We start from the raw sequence: 17,979 nt of genomic DNA, 5'->3' as shown, positions 1-17,979 counted from the left end.
GCTTCTGTTAAATAAAATGTCAAATAACATTAAATGTATTAAAATAAAGTCTGTTGATGTATGCTTAAATAGACCCATTTATTATTTAATATAATTTCACATATCACACTTTTCAGATCTTCATCAAAATTCCACGTAGACCTGGAGTTCCTCAGAGAAATAAAAAAAAGTGCATCCAAGCTGCTCCATTTGGATTTATTGAATTAAATTAAATTTTCAATAATAATAAGCACATACATTAAATAAGAATTACTTATGTGTATCCCTTAGGATCCAACCCATGGATATAACAGCATTAAATACCTTAATATGCACATTAATACCAGTTTTTAAATTGACTATATGTTTAAAAATTAATAAAATGAAAACGCTGAAAAAATAAATGAAAAGCTACACTAACATGCTTCACTGACTTAGTTTTGCATCACTTAAATTAAATTGAAGAGCATTTCAACATGAAAAGCAGGTTTTGGCATCTTCACAGACATTTGTTCAAAATTTTCACACTTTAAAAAACTTTTGGACATAGGTTGACAGTAGTTTTCAAACAAACAGTTTGATCGTAAAACTGGAGTTGCAACATATAATTTATTCTGACTTAAGTGAAATAAGTTAAAAATATAAAAGTCACAAAATTAAGGTAACAATTTGCATAGACATTTCCGAGTAGAATGGATACAAAATAAAGAAGTTAGAATAACTTAAATGAAATAAGATGGCTACCTAATCACCCCGTTTTAATTAAGTTGGTTGAACATAATAGCCTTGTAGAGGACAAAGCACATTAAGAAAACTACACCACTTATCTAAATGCTTTGCTAAACACGAGTTAGTGTGACTATAAAAGTCCCATGTACTCAGTTGTGGCTAATATGGAATAACTTCAAGAAAATCCATACAAATTATTACATACTGTTTTTAAGTTGAGCAGTGCATTCATTTTTAGATTATATTATATGAGATTCGATAGAACTTTATTGATCCCTTGGGAAGACTGCCTAATGGAAATTGAGGTTCCAGCAGCACTGTATAGCAGCACACAGGGTAAGAAGCAAACAAGAGTATCAAAAGTTAAAGGTATACGTCGTTTTCTCTCTTTCCAACAATTCATTTAGAGTTTAAATCTTAATTATTTATGTGGACTGCAGGTCTTTTGCGGCTGTGCATCACCAAGTATACAAGTGTGTGTGTGTATATATATATATATATATATATATATAATGTATGGCTAATTGACTTTGCTGCAGGTACTTTAGCTTGTGTAATCCATAACTCTCAAAAACAATAAATGCTATCATGTTGTAACTCACAAAAATAAAAGAGTACATAATGATGAGTATATGGTGGTTAACTTTTATTCACCAGGTCAGTGCAGGGTCTGTACATACACTAGTATGTATATATTTGTTTGAAATGCGTGCTAGTATGTGACACTAATACCTCATTTAAATATTTAAATAGTAATGTCCTTGAGATCCTCACGTTGTCACATTTTTAGGTTTTTCGTCGCTCAAAAAGTGGGACGTGGGAATCCAGTTTGAAGGTTGTGATTGGCTGACGCGCCTGTCAGTCACCTTCCGGTAGGTGGGTCGTGCCGGCTTCCTCCGCCAGCACGTTAGTTCTGAATGAGCTTCAGTGTTTGTTTCAGCTTGACAATTGTGCACGATCATGGACACAGAGCGAGCAGTACATCAAATACAAAGTTAGAGAGTACTTTGTGTTTGAGGAGGACGTCAGGATTTTTGGCAAATGTAGTACTTTTGATTTTCGCCTCAGAGACATTTCTGTTTTGAATAGTGCAAGGCAGGCAGAAGAGTGAAAATGAACAGCCTGTCTTTCGATGATCCCTTACTGGAAAGTCTGGATTCGACTCTGTCGCTTAATGACCCCAGCGACATCGACACAGCCCTCCTAAACGACATTGATGGTAAGAACACTGGCTGTTGGCTAACATGCTACACATGCACTCAACTTAGCTGGAGTAGCTAACATGTCCTTTTCTGTCGCACTGTCAAAACTTATAATTTAGAGGGCCGAAGCTTTTATCCACATTTTATTGATTAAAAATGACACATTGCCAAAATGTTATTGAAGCTGGAGATGCTACGATGATGTTAAGCGCGCCCCGCCTCCAGCCTGCCTCTCACAACGGGGTTACTGTCGGTCATTCCTCTCGACTGGGTTCACGTGCGCTGTCTTTGGACTTTTCGTTTTAAAAGCAGGTTTTATGTCATATTTGTTAACTCTTGAGTTCTCGGTTTTCAAAAACAAAACAAAAAACAAACAAAAAACTTTATATAGTTTAACACACAAAAATAAGGTCTGTGCGAAACTGCAGCAATTAAACGTAAACGATGTGCGTCTTGCATTTTAGATCCAAGTCTGGAAAATGTGTGTGTGTATATAGCTGTCAAGATTTAATCAGCTGATAATCAAAAATATTCTAAAGGGGATGCATTCAGGCAAATTGGGAAATATGTTTGCCAGGCGTTTGGGGAAAAAACAAAACAAAAAGCTGTGCTGTTGTGTGATCCTCTAGCATTGGTCTCTCCACGAATGCAAATAAAGATTTTTTTTTTTCTTGAAGTTAGGTTTTTAAATATCCATTTTATTCTTGTAATTTCTTAAATGTCTGATTTCTCTCTCTTTTCTTTGTAACACCTATTGACTCCCATCGGGTTTAATTATAATAAAGGTTCTCTCTATATACATGTTCCACACAGCACGTGAGTTGCGGGACAAAGGAAGAATTTTTTGCACTCCTGAAACTGACCAAGATTTTTTTTGTTGTTGAAAGATGTTTCTGGTTTCTCAGCTGCCTGTCAGCTTTGTAAATTACTTTCTCTTAAATAGGTTAGGATTCGGCTAAGGGTTAACTGTGTGCACCTCTGGAAGTCCAGCACAGTGGTCAGGGTCCAGTTGCAGAATATTTCACATTTGTATACTCAATTATTTGTTAATTTTCTGCTGCTTATCTGGGTTGTAGTGGCAGTAGACTAAGCAGCTCATCCCACACTTCCCTATCCTCTGCCAAGTCCTCTAACTCTTCCTGGACAATCTCAAAGCATTCCCAAGCCACCTGGGAAATATAATCCCTCCAGCGTGTCCTGGGTCTTCCACAGGGCTTCCTCCCATTTGGACGTGCCTGGAAGACCTCCTCTGGGAGATGACCCTGGGGCATCCTCACAAGATACCTGAACCACCTCAGCAGGCTCCTTCGATGTGAATAAACAGTGGCTGTACTCCAGCTTTGTTCTTTTGTTCATTACCCAAAGCTGATGACCATAGGTGAGGACAAGAACATTGGTTCTTCAATTGGTAAATTGAGAGTCTCATGTTCTGGCTCAGCTCTGTCTTCACCACAACTGTCCAGTGTAGCATCCACAGGATTTCAGTTGCAGGACCAGTTCATCTGTCAATCTCAGGATTTCAGTTGCAGGACCAGTTCATCTGTCAATCTCACACTCCATCTTACCCCCACTCATGAACAAGACCTTGAGATACTTGAAATCCTTTCATTAAGGCAGTAACTCTCCCCTGATCCATAGTGGACAATCCACCCATTTCCAACAGAGTGCATACTGCATGGAACATACGAGGTCTGTCCGAAAAGTAACGGACCTTTTTATTTTTTTCAAAAACTATATGGATTTGAATCTTGTGCGCTTGCATCAGCCAAGCTTGAACCTTCGTGCGCATGCGTGAGTTTTTTCATGCCTGTCGGTTGCGTCATTCGCCTGTGGGCAGGCTTTGAGTGAGCACTGGTCCAGCCCCCTCGTCGGATTTTCATTGTCAGGGAAATGGCTGAGCGACTGCCGCTTTGCTCCATGAAAATTTTTTCAGAAACTGTGTGAGACAGCCAGGTGAAAACCATTCAGAAAATTCAGATGGCTTTCGGTGAAGATTCTATCGGCGTCACACAGATTAAGGACGATTACAACTGGATTAAAGACGGCCCACACCGGCAGAGGGCGCACCGCGCTCCGAGCGGCCATCGACAGGCTGAAACGACCAGATCATTTCCAAAGTGAAGGCTGTGTTGATCCGGGATGTCGTGTGACTACCAGAGAAATCGCAGAAAATGTGGACATCAGCACTTTTGCGGCACATTCCACTGTTACAGGAGATTTTGTAATGAAAGACGTGCGGAGGAATTCGCGCGTCGGGACGGAGCCGCTCATGGTGCACAACAAACACCTCCGTGTTGGAAACCATTCGGAAGATTCAGACGGCTTTCGGTGGCTTTTCAGTCGAGTGAGTATCCGAGAAATTGTGTAATAGCTGGGCATGCTACAACATGTCCTGTGAGACTTCCAACACGGAGGTGTTTTTTGTGCGCCATGAGCGGCTCCATCCCGATGCGCGAATTCCTCCGCACGTCTTTCATTACAAAATCTCCTGTAACAGTGGAATGTGTCGCAAAAGTGCTGATGTCCACATTTCCTGCGATTTCTCTGGTAGTCACACGACGTCCCGGATCAACAAGCCTTCACTCTGGAAATGATCTGGTCGTTTCAGCCTGTCAATGGCCGCTCGGAGCGTGGCGCGCCCTCCGCCGGTGTGGGCCGTCTTTAATCCGGTTGTAATGGTCCTTAATCTGTGTGACGCTGATAGAATCTTTACCGAAATCCAATCACTCAACCATTTCCCTGACAATGAAAAGCCGACGAGGGGGCTGGACCAGTGCTCACTCAAAGCCTGCCCACAGGCGAATGACGCAACCGACAGGTGTGAAAAAACTAACGCATGCGCACGAAGGTTCAAGCTTGGCTGATGCAAGCGCACATGATTCAAATCCATATAGTTTTTGAAAAAAATAAAAAGGTCCGTTACATTTCGGACAGACCTCGTATAGTTGATCATGATTATGTCAATATTTTGAGCTTCTCTTTATATCTTTGATGATCATTGGACTCCAGAGATAAACTACAACTTGTGGTCATATTAATTTCAAATGAATATAAAGAACTGTGATTATAAAACAGAATATGTAGCAGAATGATGCCAATATCACCAGAGTTGTTTTGCATGAAAGCCAATGCACACCAGAAAAGCAGAAAGTAAGCAATCCCTGCAGTTGATTGTACAACCCCTGGCAAAAATTATGGAATCACCGGCCTCGGAGGATGTTCATTCAGTTGTTTAATTTTGTAGAAAAAAAGCAGATCACAGACATGACACAAAACTAAAGTCATTTCATATGGCAACTTTCTGGCTTTAAGAAACACTATAAGAAATCAAGAAAAAAAATTGTGGCAGTCAGTAACGGTTACTTTTTTAGACCACGCAGAGGGAAAAAAATATGGACTCACTCAATTCTGAGGAATAAATTATGGAATCACCCTGTAAATTTTCATCCCCAAAACTAACACCTGCATCAAATCAGATCTGCTCGTTAGTCTGCATCTAAAAAGGAGTGATCACACCTTGGAGAGCTGTTGCACCAAATGGACTGACATGAATCATGGCTCCAACACGAGAGATGTCAGTTGAAACAAAGGAGAGGATTATTAAACTCTTAAAAGAGGGTAAATCATCACGCAATGTTGCAAAAGATGTTTGTTGTTCACAGTCAGCTGTGTCTAAACTCTGGACCAAATACAAAGAACATGGGAAGGTTGTTAAAGGCAAACATACTGGTAGACCAAGGAAGACATCAAAGCGTCAAGACAGAAAACTTAAAGCAATATGTCTCAAAAATCGAAAATGCACAACAAAACAAATGAGGATGATGAAATAATTTTTCAAGATGATAATGCATCTTGCCATAGAGCAAAAACTGTGAAAACATTCCTTGCAAAAAGACACATAGGGTCAATGTCATGGCCTGCAAATAGTCCGGATCTTAATCCAATTGAAAATCTTTGGTGGAAGTTGAAGAAAATGGTCCATGACAAGGCTCCAACCTGCAAAGCTGATCTGGCAACAGCAATCAGAGAAAGTTGGAGCCAGATTGATGAAGAGTACTGTTTGTCACTCATTAAGTCCATGTCTCAGAGACTGCAAGCTGTTATAAAAGCCAGAGGTGGTGCAACAAAATACTAGTGATTGGAGCGTTCTTTTGTTTTTCATGATTCCATAATTTTTTCCTCAGAATTGAGTGATTCCATATTTTTTTCCCTCTGCTTGGTCTAAAAAAGTAACCATTACTGACTGCCACAATTTTTTTTTTTCCTGATTTCTTATAGTGTTTCTTAAAGCCAGAAAAGTTACCATTTGAAATGACTTTAGTTTTGTGTCATGTCTGTGATCTGCTTTTTTCTACAAAATTAAACAACTGAATGAACATCCTCCGAGGCCGGTGATTCCATAATTTTTGCCAGGGGTTGTATAACGCACAATAATTGTTTGGTGTAGCAACAAGTTTCCTTACAGCACTGATGCACAGTTCTTTCATTTATTCAGTGGTTATTAGTGAGCTGGTATTAAGACATTGACAGCTAAACATTATGTCATGTTCTTTTTCTTTAATGTTTTAACATAAACTCTTACAACTTTGCCTAAACAAAATTTACCTTTTCCAAGCATCACAGTGTGGTGTATAGTTCTCCCAGGTCTAATATAATTGAGTAATTATAATGGCACTGTGGTACATTGGAAACCTGCTGAAATGGACTTCTGTCTCTATTAAAATTAACAATAACAGTGGCCTAAACATTGCTTTGGGAATCATCTTGGGCTCCCCAGTCAAAAAACTTGTCAGACTCTTAGCTCATTAACGTTCTTTAATTATTACAACTCTCTAATCTGCCATAATAAAATCAGTATGGAATTATTATTGTACTGTATAGGATTGTGTGAGTGATGAATGTCAACAGTGTAGGAAACTAGACTCTTATACAAGTAAGTTGAACATTCTATAATTTTATTTTTGATTTTCATCAGCAATTTGTTAAAGAATAAAGGATTCTGATTAATTCTTATCCAAATGTTGATACAGCTTTTCAGCAGTTTGCTCTGTTTATGTGTTGTCACTTTGGTGAAATCAAATCAAGTAATTAATAGTTACTTAATTATTGTATATATTTCATATGATTATGGTAATAGCCAGTCCTGACATTATGAGTTCATGTTCTGCTGCCCCACTAGTCATGTGAGTTTAACCGACAGTAACCTCAGTGACGCTTCACGATGGTAACCTCATCCTGAAGCTACAGACACGCTTTCTCTCCACCCCTTTCTCTCTCTCTTGTCTTGGGCTGATCAGCATTGCAAGTCTGTGAGGCGTGCTCTGATTGGGCTAGAGCGATCACCTCATACAAAACCCTGGATTGAAATGTACACTGCAGCTTTTCAGCAAAAGCATATTTTAATATCTGGCACATACCGTACACATTCACAATTCATACTCTATACTCACTTATAGACAGAGTAAGATTGGATTTATTGGAACTCGGGAGAGAAATTACAGCAGCACCAAATATAGGTTATGTATATATTACAGACAATCAAGTCAAAATTAAGATTGCATGTGCTGCATAATGTCCTAGACTTGTGTGCATAAAAGCTTAATGCCAGTGTAAAATTATACTGTAGTTTTCTCAAGATACAAACTGACAGTGTATTTTATGTTTTGGTTTATTTAAAGGTGATTGTGTGCATTAATAAATATTACTCTCAATGTGACACAGTTAAAATGAAGGCTCTTTTAACCTGTTTCCAAAGAATATGAAATGCCTAAAAGTTTAATGCTGTGTGTGGAGCTGAAATAATTTTTCAGTTGTTCATTTGGCAAAAATATAATTGATAGTTTTTTTTGTTTTGTTTTTTATTTGCTTGTTATGCTGGTCTTTCACTATGGCACTAATTCACACCTGTCCTTGGTTTTCCATCATGTGATATGAAAGCTTCAATGATCATTGGTGGGTGTCCGATGTTGTGGGCAGTGTAAATAACAGTTATTCTGTTGTTTCAGCTGATGTAAATAAACTAGAATTTTTGATAATAGAAATAATGATTAGTTGTACTTCTATCTGACTTATCAGCATAAAAAATATATTACTGTATCATGGAAAAGCTTAAGGACCACATTTAATTCTAGCAGTAATATAATAATAATAATAATTATATATATATATATATATATATATATATATATATATATATATATATATATATATATATATAATCCTCCTGGCATCCGTCCATCTGTGGGAGACGATTGTGTAGCGCCCAGTTTTTTTTTTTTGTTTTGGGGTTTGTTTGTTTTTGTTTTTTGTTTTTTTTATACACTTTTTCAATTCAGTTTCAGTTTATCTCATTTATATAGTGCCAAATCACAGCAAAGTTGTCTCAAGGCGTTTCACACAAGTAAGGTCTAATCTTACCAACCCCATAGAGCAAGCACACAGGCGACAGTGGCAAGGAAAAACTCCCTCTGATGATTTGAGGAAGAAACCTCAAGCAGACCAGACTCAAAGGGGTGACTCTCTGCTTGGGCCATGCTACCAACACAGTTGACAGTACAAATATACAGTAAATTTTGTCTTTTGTTTCTATATTTTGATTATAGCTGTTAATATAATAATAATAATATATTTATTATAATAATTTTGTTTAAATAATTCTCTCTAAACCAGGGGTGCCCAACCTTTTTTGAACCAAGATCTACTTTTAAAGTACAAAGTGTTTCGAGCTCTAGCAAGCCAAAGCTGTATTGTAGCCACAATATATTGTGTACCAATATAATAACACAATTTTCTGGCACAAAAATAAAGTTTTAACAATAATAATACATTATTGAAGTAAATGTGCATGGTGCAAAGAATAAGCAATAAGTAGGCCTAGGACTGGCCCACAACAACAAACAACCCAAATAATACAATGCCTAATTCAAGTTGGTAAAGTTGTTCCTTACCTTAGTGGGACTTCTGGCAGTCAGAGGAGGAAGTTAGTCTCTCATAGTCCCGACAGTAAGAGCTGAGTGCCAACTGTAAGCAGGCCGCAGGTAGTCAGTCATGGTGGATCTGTATTTTGATTTGATTTTCATATGTGAAAAGGCAGACTCACATAAATATGTTAATCCAAAAAGTGCAGTCAAATTTTGTGCAGTTTGTCTGAGCTTGGGGTGCTTCCTTTCTGCATTAAATTCCAGAATTGGACATTCATGCATAAAAAGAAGCAAAAGCCACTTTTGGCACTTAAATTTTTCACTGCTGCACTTACAATTGAAATCTTCATCCACTGGATAAAATTTATTTTATATCATATCAGAATATTGTGGAACTCTCAGTATTTACAAATTCTGCTTATGTAAGTGATAATTCGACTCTGATTTCTGAAAAAGAAATAGCACATTTCAGTGTCATAAAAATGTTTCTGTTTTCTGCATTTGCGAGGCCGGAAATTCCCTGCATTGCAAGGGAACTCAAAAAGCATTGTGATTGAAAATTAAATATTTTTGTGAGGGAATGTAAACGTTTCTAGGAAGGAAAAGTCACACTATGACCTTTTCTGCATAGGGATGTGTTCAAAATTACTCCATAGTGCACTGAAGCAGTGTCCTAAACATTTGCACTGCTTTTCCCCAGAGTTTTAATAATTCTTTAATTTCGGCAACAATTCAGAAAGCCGTTCCAGAAATTTACCTCTGTGCAGCATTCATCACACCTTCCATATTTACGGACTGTTGTGCTGCTAGCTGACTTTTCAATTCCTGGACTTTTCGGGCGTGCAGAGGTGATTTAGCTTGCAGAGTTGTGGCTCGTTTTGAAATGCGGCTCCAAATTCCCTCTTTGGTAAAACCACATTTGCATTGCAGATAAGATAGATGGATTTGCCCTTCAAATAAATGAAAAAAGAATCGTCTTCCGCCTGAATGAAAATAAATTTTAGAATTTTTTTTTTTTTTTTTTTTATCCTCCTCGCACGTCGTCGTCTTCTATGGTGTGTCTACTTCTTCTTTGGCATTTAACGGCAGCTGGCATCCTTATTGCTGCCACCTTCTGTATCAGTCTCTAATAGCAGCACTAAATCCTCTCGATAAGTCCAGATTTTTTTTATTTTTTTGTGCGATCGAATGGAACTCAGCCCGTGATCGACTGGTTGGGCATGCCAGATCACTGTGGGAACAACTCTGTATGATCCAATTCTAAAATAAAATGAAGATATCCAAGTTAAAAAAGAAAACTGCATATGTATGGGCACCTGTTGTCATCACTTTTACAGCCATTTTTCTTTCTAAAAGTCAGCCACTACAAGAAGAAGAATTCAAAATGTTTTGAAACAGTGTACAGTACCAGTGAAAAGTTTTGACGCCATCCCTCGCCACACATTCTAGCTATTGTTTAATTGCAGTTTCATCTTTCAGATGGTGGTTCTAGATAGTGATAGAGATGTTGGTCCTAGCAGCTGCTGGCAGGGTTTGCCTTTTAGAATAAATAGTTGTGTGCCTTAAGGGCACCATAATCTGAAAAGTTTGGTGCCCCTCAGAAAACTTCAGTGCCAAACCTACCACCTCGCAGCATAGCTGCGAAGCAACTAGGGGGGGTCTGGGGGCATCCCCCCCCCAGAAAATGTTGATATAGAAGGATGCAAATGGTGCATTCTGGTGATATCTGGGGCAGAATTGGGGTGAAATTATGGGAGGGAATTTTTGTGTTTTTGGAGTAATATTTTCTGAAATTTAGAAATTTTCTAACCTTGTCAGAAGCTGAGATGACCCCATGCCAATATGCACAGGCAGATTGGCATGGGGTCATCTAAGCTGTCGGTTTTATTAAACATCCAGCCCATTAACAATCATGGCTGCCAAATCGAACCCTGGCTGCTGGCTTAACTGCATTCGTTAACTGCTGTGAGCATGACAGTCTGAGTAGACACATCTATGAGAGATATAGCATGGGCAAAACAAAGCTGGTTTTGGGATTGATCTGGGATATCAGAGTTCAACACAAAGTAATCAGGTTATCTTTGGTATGGGCTCTTTTTAGTTTGGTGAGTTACAAAATGATAATATTTCAATCAATCAATCCAAATCTATTTTGTGTCAGTTCCAAAGTTTGATTTGTAGTTCATTTATAAAAAAAAAATTTCAATTTGAAAGAAATATGAATTAAACAGGATCAAAATGCAGTGGACCAAAATAGATCCAGAATAATGAAGAACAACGCACATTTGGCAGCTAAAACCACACATTTCTGAGTAGGGATGGGTATTGATAAGGTTTTATCGATATCGATGCCATTATCGATTCTGCTTATCGATCCGATTCCCTTATCGATACCTCGTGAATTTTGTACTAAAAGTAGGCTTTACAGGTTTTCTATGTATTTCCTTGAGTCTTAAAGTAAATAAATATGAAATTAGTCCCTTATCCTTGATCTCTGGACATAAATAAAAATAAGCAAAACTGTGTTTCGCTTTGAAGTTATTCAGACTGAATTCTATCATTCTATCTTGACTTGTCAGAGAGCCGGACAACATTGGGAGCTGTGTGAACAGAACGGAGGACGATTCTGGTTTCTTTCTCGCAATGAGACAGGAGTCACAGTTACTAACTTTAATCCGCACAAAAGTGAATCACGACTCATATTCAGGGATGAAAGTGGTGAAAAACAAAAAAGCTGAAACCCAAAATTACCCCCAACACCACCTGCACGAAAATGTTTGAATTCTAGAAGCTCTGAAATGCAATCTGGGACTATTCCAGACAATAAACTGGAGTGAGTGCAGCATCCATTTAGGTGAGAAAAAAAAAATTACAACTTATTCAAATTCATTCCAGTAGTATTCTGCTCTTAAAAGGATGCAGCAGTTTACTAGTTTGGCAGAAAGTTCTGGAGGAAATCACTGAAGAAATTAACAAATTGAAAATATGGTTTGACCGAAACAAACTGTCATTAAACTTAAATAAGACAGGGATGAAATTGAGGTGTGAGAGTCACTAGGTGTTCACAGGAAACATTTATTTCTGTATGTATTTATTTATTTATGTTAGTTGCTATTATAGATTTCTGTTGTGTTTCTATTCAGGTTCTTTTTGTCTCTTTCTCTAAAATTGTATATAATAATCATTAGATTATTAATATATAAGCAACAATAAATTTAAGGAATAGTACAATTTGAAAACAAATGCACCCGAACGTGATGACGGCTACAATTGCTAAATGCTAACTTTTAACATTGAAAATGCCATAGACATGCTAACGCGTTAGCTTCGCTCCCGTTTTTAAGTTATAAAATACATCTATCAACTGTTTCAGAAGACCATAACAGGTCGGTTTAACATCGAAAAGGTATAATACTCACAGACGTATGCTCTTTAGGGTTTTAGCGGGGGAAAATTAAGCGAAAGAAAGAAATAAACGAAGCAATCGACTGAAGCATTGCTTCAATCTGCGAACCACGCTTCGATTGGTTCAAGGTTCAAAGCAAAGCCGCGCTGCAGAAAAGTTGATTAAGGACCCGCTGCAGGGTCTGTAATCAATGTAGAGAAATGATCATTTTCCTGACAAACACCCGCCAAAACAACGGCCACTCTGAAGGACCGATAACAGAATCGTTAAGCACAAAGCTTATTGATGTCGGTGGATCGAATCATTTCTTAACGATACCCGAAAGGAATCGGTTCTCGATACTCATCCCTATTTCTGAGTAAGGGTGGTTTTAAAAAGAGCGAGGACAGATTTGTTATTATAGTGATTTGAACTCTTAATTCAGCAACGTGATTAAATATGTTAAACAGTGACATGATTGGTTCATGCCTGTTGTAATGCATTTGCATTACATTGCAACCGTGTAATTTATCTGGCTTGTTTGCACCTGTTGTCCGAGATGTGTGTTGTCATTTAAATCCTTGGTCAGTGGTTTGCTGTGCCTTCTGCATATTTTTCCTCTTAATTTGTTTTACCCAAACAACAGCTTCAGTGTCCCTGTGCTGATGTGCGCACTGTTGTCTATGGCGCATGCAGGAATGGCGCATGCTGTTGTCCCTCAGGTCAGTTACACGTGTGATATATATATATATATATATATATATATATATATATATATATATATATATATATATATATGGAATGTCTGTGAAGCAGAGTATCTACGTTCTTCACAGCCCTTTTCACAAAATGCTGGCTCCAACGTGCAGGCTTCATCTTCCTGTTAAAGACAATTGAAACGTTCCAGCTTGGTGACTGACGTGGTTGGTTGTTATGATTTTTGTCACTTTTCAGACATGCTACAGCTCATCAACAACCAGGAGATAGAGTTTGGAGGTTTTTTTGACCCTCCTGCATTCACAACACCTCCATCCACCCAAGAGCTTCCTGGTTTGACTCGACCCATCTCTTCAGCTACTCCTCTCTCCACCACAACCACACCTCCATCTTCCTCTACTTCCTCCATCCTAAGCAGTAGTCCTCACCTGGATGCACTCCTGGGCCCTCCCATTACTCGTAGCTCCTCTACCCCCGACAAGACCTTCCAGCCTCCTACGTTCCAGCAGTCCCCTTTGGCCCAGGTCTCAAACTCTAGCTTGAGGCATCAGCCAGCCTCTCCTCAGCAAGCGCAGAGCGTCAGACAGCCACAAGTAGAACAGCCACAAACAGTCCTCAGCCCATCTGCCCCTCAAGCAGCTTCACCCCATGGCTCGCCAGGACCCAGCCCAGGATTCAGCTCCACTCCCCAGGCCCTGTTTACCTCTTCTTCACCCCAGGTTCAGGCTCCAGCCCAGTGCCAGCAGCCCCGAACCAGCTTCAGCAACCAGAAAAGCTACACAGGTATTAAATGTTAGATAAAGTTTGAATTTTTAAAAATGTTTTGTATTAGTTTACTCTGAAGGTTACTTCATGTACGAGGGCTGTCAAAGTATAGGTCCTTTTTATTTTTTTCAAAAACTATATGGATTTCATTCATATATTTTTACGTCAGACATGCTTGAACCCTCGTGCGCATGCGTGAGTTTTTCCACGCCTGTCGGTGACGTCATTCGCCTGTGAGCACTCCTTGTGGGAGGAGTCGTCCAGCCCCTCGTCGGAATTCCTTTGTCTGAGAAGTTGCTGAGAGACTGGCGCTTTGTTTGATCAAAATTTTTTAAACCTGTGAGACACATCGAAGTGGACACGGTTCGAAAAATTAAGCTGGTTTTCAGTGAAAATTTTAACGGCTGATGAGAGATTTTGAGGTGATACTGTCGCTTTAAGGACTTCCCACGGTGCGAGACGTCGCGCAGCGCTCCCAGGCGCCGTCGTCAGCCTGTTTCAAGCTGAAAACCTCCACATTTCAGGCTCTATTGATCCAGCACGTCGTGAGAGAACAGAGAAGTTTCAGAAGAAGTCGGTTTCAGCATTTTATCCGGATATTCCACTGTTAAAGGAGATTTTTTTAATGAAAGACGTGCGGACGGGTCCGCGCGTCGTGACGCAGCCGGTGCGGTGCGGCGGCACAGGAAAAACACCTCCGTGCTGATAACCATTTGTAAAATCCAGGCGGCTTTTGATGGCTTTCAGTGGAGTGAGTATATGAGAAATTGTTTAACAGCTGGACATGTTCCAACTTGTCCTTAAGGCTTCCAACGGAGGTGTTTTTCCTGTGACGGAGCGTCGCAGCGGCTGCGAGCTGACGCTGCAATCCGTCCGCACGTCTTTCATTAAAAAAATCTCCTTTAACAGTGGAATATCCAGATAAAATGCTGAAACCGACTTCTTCTGAAACTTCTTTGTTCTCTCACGACGTCCTGGATCAATAGAGCCTGAAATGTGGAGGTTTTCAGCTTGAAACAGGCTGACGACGGCGCCTGAGAGCGCTGCACGACGTCTCGCACCGTGGGAAGTCCTTAAAGCGACAGTATCACCTCAAAATCTCTCATCAGCTGTTAAAATTTTCACCGAAAACCAGCTTAATTTTTCGAACCGTGTCCACTTTGATGTGCCTCACAGGTTTAGAAAAAATTTTGATCAAACAAAGCGCCAGTCTCTCAGCAACTTCTCAGACAAAGGAATTCCGACGAGGGGCTGGACGACTCCTCCCACAAGGAGTGCTCACAGGCGGAAGACGTCACCGACAGGCAAACTCACGCATGTGCACGAGGGTTCAAGCATGTCTGACGTAAAACATATGAATGAAATCCATATAGTTTTTGAAAAAAATAAAAAGGACCTATACTTTATTGACAGACCTCGTATACTGCTTCTCGCAAAAAAATGGGATATTAAGGTACTTCCAAAAGATTATCTGACAAGTTTGGATAATGGTGTGTCTCTCTGTTAGTCAAATATAACTAGGGCTGCAGCTATCAAATAATTTTGGAATAGAATATTCTATCAATTATTTTAGCGATTAATCAAGTAATCGGATAAAAAGTACTTTTGTGTTTTTAAACAATATCCATAGTGGCAGGGGGGCTCTCCCTAAGCAATGGCACAATGTTGCTGTGTCATCATGCAGATTTTTAAGTTTAGGGTGTTCCCTCTCGCTCTATTTTCCTGGGTAATTATTTATTTTATCACATTATTAAGAGTTGTGGAGTTTTGCCAAACCATAAGCCCAGGCGGTCTGTGAAATCTTCAATCTGCGGACTGGTCATTCTTTTTTTCTCTCTCTCTCTCTCATTGCACATTTCATTTGCACTTTTTATTACTGTGATTTATTCAGTGTTTAGTGTATATTTATACATGCTGTACAGAGTGCAGCTCAAAACAAAGTAAAATTCCTTGTTTTCTGTGGATACTTGGCGAATAACACAGCCTTTGAAAAACAGCTGTGGAGTGCAGCATTTCCACAAAACCTGCACTGATAAATTAACTGTAGAGCCTGTTGATAAAAACTCTTTTCAAATCTGAAAATAGGTGAGAAAGACTGTTTGGAAAAAGTCTTATAAGGACAAGCATCCGTGGAATTGTCGCTGGCTTCATCAACACACCTGAAAGATAAAAGAAACGGGAAAAGTGAACTGTGTTCTCTCATGAAACACGGTAAGAATTTTTCTCTCCCTGGAAAATAAACATTCTGCTGTTCAAACAGGATTTTAGACAAGATTATGTGACTTTTTTCATTAATCTAGATTTCTTTCATTGTAAAAACAACATTGTGGCTTTGAATGGATTTAGGCTGCATGAATTTACAAAAGAATATGTTACTTTTTACTATAAAGTATGTTATTGATATTTTACCATGATTTTCCAAATATTCAACAAGCTTTAGCTGTGGTTTTTGAAATGCTGTAACAGTCTTTTCAGTCTTCATGAGTTTCATGTAGTTTAATTGTTCTGAGTTGCATAATTTGGTTTACAATTAAATGGAAAGTCATTCCAGGTCCTACTTCCATGTCATATTGTTATTTCAACATCATCATTGACCAGTAAAATAAAAGGTTGAATATAGAATCATTTAAATGTCTACTAATTTTGAGATTTGTTCTTCCAGGAGATGCTGAAAAAGTATCATTAAATAAAAATTTAATTCTGGGGCCTCACAGGGCCCTAGACCCCGGTTCCTGGGGAGCTGTCCCCCCCAGACCCCCTGCAAATTTTCCTCGGATTTCACAATTTTCATTTCACAGCCCTGCTTTATTTTACTCAGTGTGCAACTTTGTAAACTTGTAGCTTCATGTGCTACATTGATTAGCTCTTTAGTTATTGATTAGCTCTTATTAGTTATGTGCATGCTCTATGGTCGTCTTCTCCATTTTTTTGTGGGAGCATTATAGCGCTACATACAGGCTGGGCGTATGTACTACAGCTTGTCATCGAATTATCCGAGTTACTCGATTAATCGTTTCAGCCGTAAATATAACTGCTTTTGATGGGGAAACATTCTCAGTATATGTTAGGTTAGTTATGTGGCACGTTTGTATTTATGACGAATGTATTTGTATTTACAGCATTACATTTCTCCACGTAATGTTGGAGTTTGTGCCAGGAAGGGCATCTGGTGTAAAACCTGTGCCGAATCAACATGCAGATCCACCTTGGATCTGCTGTGGTGACCCCAAGTGAAAACAAGGTAGAAGCCAAAGGGACATACTAGAAGAGAGACTTATATGTTGCTCCTTATTAAACCTCACAAACACACACTCCTCTATGGTTGGACCACTTAAGTTGGACCTTTTTAGCTAACAGTCCTAAAGTGTCCTCATCACTTATGGTGATATCAGTTCACCTATACAGCTACAGTGTAATTGATATATTATGCATTTATCCTGCAAATGCTTCAATTATACCAAAATGTAATTGATATATTATGCATTTATCCTGCAAATGCTTCAATTATACCAGAATAAAATCTGTTTCTTAAATGTATCCCAGCTGGCAGTCCAGGCAGTGTCACCCAACCAGCAACGAGCTTGTCATCCTCGCCACCAAGTGTTCAACCAGTAGCCATTCAGGGGCTGACCACTACCTCTCCTGTCCTGACAACCTCAGGAAGCCCACCAGCTCAAACAATCACATCTCATGTTCAGCAAGTACCTGTAAGGACTTGGCACCAGTGTAGTATAAGTTTAGGGTCTTTTGTGTAAAAGGTTGAGCTTTTTATTAGGCCGTCCATTTATGTTTCTCAGGTGCTGCTGCAACCTCAGTTTATCAAGGCTGACTCTTTGCTACTGACTACTCTGAAGCATGACTCCTGCATGGTCACTACCGTGGCCTCGCCCACATCTCTGGCCACCACCACAGTGCAGAGCACCTCACTACAGGTAGGACATCGCACAAAACACAGGCATGAGAATTTTCACAGATTTTCCACAGATTTCTGAGTTTTTCACCTTCATCTGAACCATTTTTGAGATCAGTGTAAATCCGTTGAGAAAATCTGGGAGGTGGTGGGTCAGCGAGGAATAGCTCGCCGGCTTTGTTTTTTACTGTGTCAATCGCTCTCCCGAGCCACTGTATAAACAGTTTCTGTTCAAAGGGGGGAAAAAGACAAATACTACTTTTCTTCCCATTTTAAAAAATAACTTGAGCAGTGAAAATAAAAAACTTTTGTCTGTGGTCCTGAATGAAAGTTAGGTGTCCAGAGTTTTACATGATATTTTAAAATAAAATA

At 39.2% G+C, this 17,979-nt stretch overlaps 1 protein-coding gene across 1 annotated transcript in view; it reads left to right on the top strand.

The window, feature by feature from the left end:
• The first annotated feature begins 1,616 nt into the window (after positions 1-1,616).
• Positions 1,617-17,979, top strand: part of srebf1 (sterol regulatory element binding transcription factor 1) — a 47,134-nt gene continuing 30,771 nt past the window's right edge. The window contains 4 exon segments of the mRNA XM_034189849.1: positions 1,617-1,927; positions 13,170-13,715; positions 17,241-17,404; positions 17,495-17,629. Coding sequence (XP_034045740.1) covers positions 1,822-1,927; positions 13,170-13,715; positions 17,241-17,404; positions 17,495-17,629 — 951 coding nt within the window. The 5' untranslated portion in view covers positions 1,617-1,821.

The sequence above is a fragment of the Thalassophryne amazonica genome, chromosome 16 (genome assembly GCF_902500255.1).
Source record: "Thalassophryne amazonica chromosome 16, fThaAma1.1, whole genome shotgun sequence".
In the NCBI taxonomy this organism is placed as follows: Eukaryota; Metazoa; Chordata; class Actinopteri; order Batrachoidiformes; family Batrachoididae; genus Thalassophryne; species Thalassophryne amazonica.
This window is presented reverse-complemented; position numbering and strand designations above follow the sequence as displayed.